Raw genomic sequence first — 6,866 nt, forward strand, 5'->3', positions numbered from 1 at the left:
ATTTAAGGCTAATAAAAGCCTTATTTTTGGATTGATGAATTCAATGCCTTTTAAGACTTTTTAAGGATCTGCAGGAACCCTGTCTAAAAAGTTACAATTCAGTTTGGCCAAAACCGACTTAATTCCAGATGTGATGCGATGGGTCACATCAAACCTTCACTGTAACTACAAAGATCTTTTGAAACAAAAAAGATATCAGCAGATCTTATTAAATCTAAATAATACAGTATAATACCATTCTTACTTGTTCTGATATGTCCTGAGCCATTTGTCATATATTCCATGACAGAGGAGAACAACCGAGAGCAGAAAGGCTAAATGCCACAAAAATAAGTCTTAATCTTAAATCAGACTAAACTAGAGGCACTCAGAGAGTGCAAACCTCCGCCAAGACCAATTTCCCTCATCCTGTAAGAGTTAATGCGTAAAAGCAGAGATGAAAACACATTTGCTGAATAAGTTCTGACGTAGCGAACATTTAAGCAGGCAGTATGCACGGGATTTCTTCTCTGTGGAGTCCAATGTGGAAAAAATTTTTAAAAAGTCAGACGTTATTCATCGTCAAACTGGTGTCGGATTAAACTCCTAAGTTTTCATCTGTCATATTTCACCATGTAAAACATCTGTTTTATCCCCTTGTATGAGTTTGTAATGGTTTGACTCTCTTTATTAAGTGCTTCCTGTCTCCCCCGTCTCCAAACTTTTGAGGCCCTGCAGCTCTGTGTTTACAAGCCTAGTAGCAAGAAACTGTTTTGATTGGTTGTTTTGGAAATGTGGTGTGTTTGAGGAAATGGGAAAAATAGGTTTCATGGTGCAGTCACGCACTTCCTGGTCACAAAACTTTCTGTAAATGCGCATATTATGACAAAAATTAGTCATCATTAAATCTGGTTTTAACATTACTTTTATAAAGTCTGAAGTCCGTCCTGTCCAATCCAGCTCACTGTTTTTACAGAGCCCTGTGAAAGCATCACAGCTTTGCCGATCTCAGAGTGTTAAAAGAAAAAAAATTCCTGTATCCGCATCGTGATCCGGAACACCACCAAAATTTAAAGGTGTGTTCCTTGGCCCAGTACCCACATGTGTTAAAAATGTCATGACAATCCGTCCACAGGTTTTTGAGTAATGTTGTCCACAGTCAGAACGACAGACAGACATACGCGACCGAAAATATTACCTCGCCCTTGGCGGAGGTAAAAAATAGAAATGTTTCACTACAGCTCAGGTTTATTTGCCTCTCAGATTCTTTCCTTGTTCTGGTTGTTTTTTATTGGCTAACATTTTATTCTGAGACAGTTATGCTTCCCTTTGTACTTGAACAAATAACAATATAACATCTTGTTGTGCAACACTGCATGATGGATTGAAAATCTTTAAGTGAAAAGCTAGTTTTCACCACTGTTATGATAACTAAATACTGACCACATGACATCATCCCTGAGGAGCCGCGCACACAGACGTAATGAAACCGGAGAATGGCTGGCAGGCCCAGGAAGAGGAGAAGAGGAAACTTTCAAGCAGTTTCCCATGATCTCAGCACAGAATCTCCTGGGAGTTGCAAGACATAAATCTCTAATGTTTTTTCCTCAAACAGGCAGATAAACCCTAAAAATCTGCTATCAGATCTAAAACCAACACCTTTATTGCCATTTTACGCAAATGCTTTTCTCCCTTCTTCGACATAACATTTGGAAAAGTGAGTCACAAATATGGGGGCCACACACAAGTTTCAAGGCCCATTTACAAAACAGCCAAGAGGATATGATTGTGAGGCAGTTCTGAGCATGGCGTGAAGTGACGTGAAGARAAATAAACTTAAGCTGTGACTTATCTGAATGTGTGAAAAAAACTCAGACAGGGATGAAACAACAAAGTCATCAGACCAAAACATTTTTTTTAGGTACAACTTACGAACAATAACACATTTTCAGCTAGGTGAACTTCGTAAACACAAAAGGGGATGTACCTCAGTCAGTTTTACAGATATCAAACTAAATTTATGTATGGTAGTAGGTAAAAGTCATGCCCAACACCTGCTATGATTACTGAGGTTACTCTAAAAGGTAAACTGTGAGTTTTGACAAACGTGTTTAGTGTCAGCAAAGTAAACAAATCTTTAAGTTGAACAAGCAGCTTTGGTACCGAAATGTCACAAAAGACATCTGTAACGTGAAAAGTGCTAAGTTCTTCTAGCTGCACAGAACCTGCTGAACTTTAGCTGATTACAGTTAGCTATATATGTGAGAAAATCCACCACTAGTTTTGTAACACTGTTTGTTGACACCCTGTGGTGAAAAACACAACGTTGCTCACATTTCCGTTTTTTTGTGACAATTTTATTAAGGCATTCAGACCATGAATTCGCTAAAATTGCACTGTGTTCTTTATTGTACAGAAGAAATCATCAGCTCTTACTTCAAAGTAGCGATTCCTTTTGGATAACGGCCTTGCAGCTACAAAACAGCCAACTTCATCCGAATTCCCATGATACCTATGTAAAAATAAAAAATAAAAAAAAAAATATATATATATATATATACATAACATATTTTTTGTTGTTTGTGGTTTTTTTTGTTTGTTTTTTTTGGTCTCCTACACATTTGTGGCATTGCTCATCATGGTTACCTGAGTACATCTCCATCTCTCAACATTCTCTTGAGCCGCTCCCGGTAACGCACAGCCCGGACATCACGAATTTCTCGAATTCGTCTCCTCCAGTTCATGAAGCGATAATGAAGGTTTATGTCGTCCATGTCTGAAAATCATTACACTCTGAAAACACAAGGAGAGACAAAATATTTTTGTTGAAAACATCAGCTTTACTTTGACTAATCTGATCAGTCTTTCAAATCTTATTTTGCAGCCTGAGGGGTAAAAAGTCGATCTGTGTGCTCTTTGTCAAATGTGACTAGGTTTCTTTAAACAGAGGAGTGTTGTTAGTACTTATTTAATGTACATTATAATCACCAGGTGTGACTTAAACAGACAAAAACAGCCTCTGGGATTTGCTTTCACTGGTGATACGTCTCACTTTAAATCAGAACAGTTCCCTCCTTAAAAGACAGTCAATAATTTTGACCACAAGATTATCTCCGTTGTTGCCTGACAACAAGAGGGTTATGGATTAGATCCTCAGGCCAAACCCTTGCTATGAGGAGTTTGTGGTTTTCCTTTCTCATTTATTCCCACATTCCAGAGACAAGTAAAGGCCTGGACACGGATTTGACACCAGCAACAGGGGTAAACATCAGTCCAAAACTGTGACAGTCCTGTGACGGTCAGATTAGTGCCCCTCAGGTGTCTTTCGTCCTGGGAAATTCTTWAACATTATCCAAAAGATAAAAAAGCTCTGACTTTCTACCCCTGTAGTTTTTAAAATCTAAACAATAACCTCCYAAAGTACCATTCTGGTATAAACTTAGTATTTTAGCCTGATATTATATAGTTTAGGCACACTTAATTGACTCCAAACACCTAAGTCGTCATATTTTCACTGAACAGTAGTTTAAAACTAATGTTGGGACAAATGGGACATGTCGRTGTTACTTTTTAACCGACTCATAACTACAACAATTCATGTGTTGCGTAATAATAGCAGCTTTCTTTCAATTAATAAGCATTAAGTACGTCAGACGTGTTGCGACAGCTTCTGGAATAAAAAAAATGTTAAACTAAGAGCAATGAATGAAACTTAAAACTATTTTATACCTACGGTGAGGACTAACACGTCAAATGTAGGTAAATAACAGAATTTAGCTGGTCTTATGTTTTGAAAAARCGAGTTATTACCCGTGTWGTTGTGTTTTGTTTTTATTTTTCATTAGCTGCGCGGTAGCTCGTTGAGTTCTCCGATTTACGAGCCTTCCYCAAACGCAGCCTCGTAAAGTACACGCTGGACTCTTGTTGGCCGGTTAGCTGTTTTCAGATGTTAGCGCGCACCGTGTGGCTAATTATGTCGCCTTAACGTTCATGTAACTCACATTTAACTCACAGTATTTAAAGTCTATGTGTCTTATGTTGATCCCTTACTGTTTTACAACTTCTGACGCGTCGTCCTCTGTGTTTTCTTCCTATTTTAAGGAGGTGAAGTCTTTCACTTTATGCCCAACCTGCGCTCCCGGAAGTCCCACCTCCTCGACCAATCAAAACCAGGAATCTTTAACCTGCGCAGTGCCGTGTCTCAAGATGGTTGCTTTTGTCGCCCTCCGCCAGAGGCGAAAGATAATGTTTTTGCCTGTTTGTGTGTGGACTAATTTATAATAAAACTTACAGAAATTAATCATTACATCCACAATTGAAGATGGCCGCCACATCCAAGTTCTAAAAATCCCACAAAACAGCTATAACTCAGTCAGTTTTACAAAACTAAAGCTGAAGTTTGGTGGTAGCTAAGACGGAGCTCAAACATGTATTATGAGCGCTAACAATTGTGTAAGAGCTTTAGTTTTAAATTTTGCTATTTGGAGTCAACTTTGCTGTCTGTTAGCAAAATTTCCCGTGAACCACTGGACAGATTTTGCTGAAACCTTCAGGAAGTGAGCACTGGATGTGCAACTACAACTGATTAACTTATGTAGCCATACTTTAAGACAGACATCAAAGCCAGCTGGGGTAAGAAAACATAAACATGGCTGTAATTTAGTCACTTATACAGATATTTTCCTAACACTTTATTGTGGCTGTAGCTGAGACTAATTAACAATAGATAATATAAATTCTAGTTACTGTACCAGTTCTTTATCTAAAAATTTCAAATTACCTGGTGGAGTCAGCTTTGTTTATCTGTTAGCAAAAGATCTTGTGAACTACTGAAGTGATTTTAATGAAACTCTCAGGAAGTGATCAGTGGATATACATTTATAGATGATTAACTTTTGGAGTCAATCCATTTGAGGACAACTGTCACAGATAATCCACATTACCCAACACAAAAAAGGGCAAAAACTCAGTCAATTTAACGACACAGAGCTAAAATTTCGTGTGGTAACAGAGTTGTTGATAATGCATGTTCTGATGACAACTCTAAAGGCCACATGGCACATAAACTTATTTTTAAAGTTGTAATTTTTCAGCACAGGTTTATTTTAGTATAAAGCTCTGGCCCTAAAGATATATTCTGTTTGTTTAATTTACATTAAATTCTGTTTAGCTTTATGAAGATATCTGGTTCTGCTTTTGCTTTGCATTTTCTAACTTTTAGGCTTCATTTTCATTTCACTTGCTTTACTGTAAACTTTGAGTAATAAAACCACATGGCCATATAAACCCATATAATGGGCGTGCCTTCACCTCCTGCGTATCAATGACCACTGTTAGGGTTTACTGTCTGATCGTTTCACGTGAGTGTGACTCAGACTGGAATTTACAGGCTGGGACTTTTACAACGATTGTTAAAGCCTTAGTCACCCAGTCTTGCGCGGCACTCCTTATAACTTTAATCATTTCCACTGAAACTTCAGATCAGCTTTGAACTCACTCACTCAGAGCACAGTGTTTATTTAGAGGCTGCTGTTAAAATAATTATTAAGGTCAGAAACCAGAACCAAGCATGATGAAAACAAGCAATCTGAATACTACTTTGATGACCTTATGAGACTTCTTAGCATTGTTTTAAAAGCAATATGTAGACTTTTTATTAAAAGCGAAAATAATTTAAGTACAAGATTGCAATCTTGAGTCATCTATGTGTTTTATGAGTTACTCATCACTGTAGATAGTGCCTCCTCTTGCCCTCCATTTGTCCTCTCTCTCCATCTCAAACTGATTATAAGTCTGGCTGCTTGGAATCAGATTCAACATTTTTGTCTTATAAAAGTGTATTTTAAAGACTAAACACATATTGTGTTATGTTTTCCTGTTCATTTGTTCAATCAGTAAATGTCAGGACTTTGGGTGATCAAGTCATAAATAGTGAATCTGTGAGAGCAGGGGGAAAGTCAGAGCAACGGAGCAGCAGTGATTTATTTCAGTGCAGGAAACGTCACAATGCTCAGGAAGATAGACAGCAGCTGGAATGAGCGTGCGTGGGTCTGTGCACGTGTCAGAGACCTGTCGAACTGGGGGTGGGGTGCTCAGCTGTGTGGAAAACGAGAAGGAACGCTAAAATTCTCCATAACACACCCTCCCATACCTTTTCCTCAATGGTCGGGGCTCTTTAAAAGGTGCTGCCAGTGGTGTCTGTCTGCCTTGTCATCACTGGGTGTTGGCTGGAGGAAACTGTACCCATACAGATTTTAAACTTAATTTATTCTTTGAAGACATTTAAACAGCTTAAGGATACAAAAAAAAATTTGTTCTGCAATGACGTTCCTGAGCTTAAACATCTTGGTCCTGCTCCTGTCTAAGGCGGTCCTGGCGGGCGTCCTGACCTCATCACTGAGAGCATGTCCCACCTGTAAAGGAAAGCAGGTGGCCGCAGGTGAAAACACCACTGCTCTGCCTCTTGGAGAGCCGTGTGGCGTCTACACTCTGAAGTGTGCCCACGGTCTCCGCTGTGAACCCCCTCAGGATGAGCCCAGGTCCGTCCGTGCCCTGCTGGAGGGCAGAGGAGTCTGCAGCAACGTCAGCACCACCAGCACCACCAGCACCACCACCACACAGGTCCAGACTGAAGGTAAGAAATCTTTGTGCCTGGAAGACAAAATTATAGAACGGGTTATATTTTACCCTTTGTTCTTAGATTTTTTAAGACATTTTATGTTACATATGTTCCCACCTCAAATATCTATCAGCTCTATTCTAAAAGTTTAACAAGCTGCATCAGTAGTTCACAAAGTTGGGGGCCGGAGCTCAATATAGGTCATGAGGTTGTCATGAGAAATGGTTTAGCTTTAACTGTTTTAAAGAAATTAAGTCACAAATTGATT

General features: G+C 39.0%; 2 protein-coding genes and 1 long non-coding RNA gene across 4 annotated transcripts in view; 1 reads left to right on the forward strand and 2 right to left on the reverse strand.

Annotated features, from left to right (window-relative positions):
* Positions 1-4,138, reverse strand: part of spryd3 (SPRY domain containing 3) — a 20,510-nt gene extending 16,372 nt beyond the window's left edge. The window contains exons 1-3 of one of the 2 annotated variants that reach the window (XM_014009170.1): positions 4,030-4,138; positions 2,626-2,772; positions 2,416-2,491 (exon numbers count right to left, since the gene is read on the reverse strand). In XM_014009170.1, the coding sequence (XP_013864624.1) occupies positions 2,416-2,491; positions 2,626-2,753 (204 nt within the window). In that variant the 5' untranslated portion in view covers positions 2,754-2,772; positions 4,030-4,138. Of the gene's footprint in view, positions 1-2,415; positions 2,492-2,625; positions 2,773-3,991 lie in introns of both variants that reach the window. The other variant, XM_014009171.1, reaches the window with a different exon arrangement.
* A 2,089-nt stretch (positions 4,139-6,227) lies between these two features.
* Positions 6,228-6,866, reverse strand: part of LOC106518076 (uncharacterized) — a 5,702-nt gene continuing 5,063 nt past the window's right edge. The window contains exon 2 of the long non-coding RNA XR_001310275.1: positions 6,228-6,630. This is a non-coding gene — a long non-coding RNA (uncharacterized LOC106518076). The remainder of the gene's footprint in view (positions 6,631-6,866) is intronic.
* Positions 6,301-6,866, forward strand: part of LOC106518075 (insulin-like growth factor-binding protein 3) — a 3,437-nt gene continuing 2,871 nt past the window's right edge. Inside the window, exon 1 of the mRNA XM_014009174.1 lies at positions 6,301-6,613. Coding sequence (XP_013864628.1) covers positions 6,301-6,613 — 313 coding nt within the window. The remainder of the gene's footprint in view (positions 6,614-6,866) is intronic.

This window comes from Austrofundulus limnaeus, unplaced genomic scaffold (genome assembly GCF_001266775.1).
Source record: "Austrofundulus limnaeus strain Quisiro unplaced genomic scaffold, Austrofundulus_limnaeus-1.0 Scaffold55, whole genome shotgun sequence".
NCBI classification, from domain to species: domain Eukaryota; kingdom Metazoa; phylum Chordata; class Actinopteri; order Cyprinodontiformes; family Rivulidae; genus Austrofundulus; species Austrofundulus limnaeus.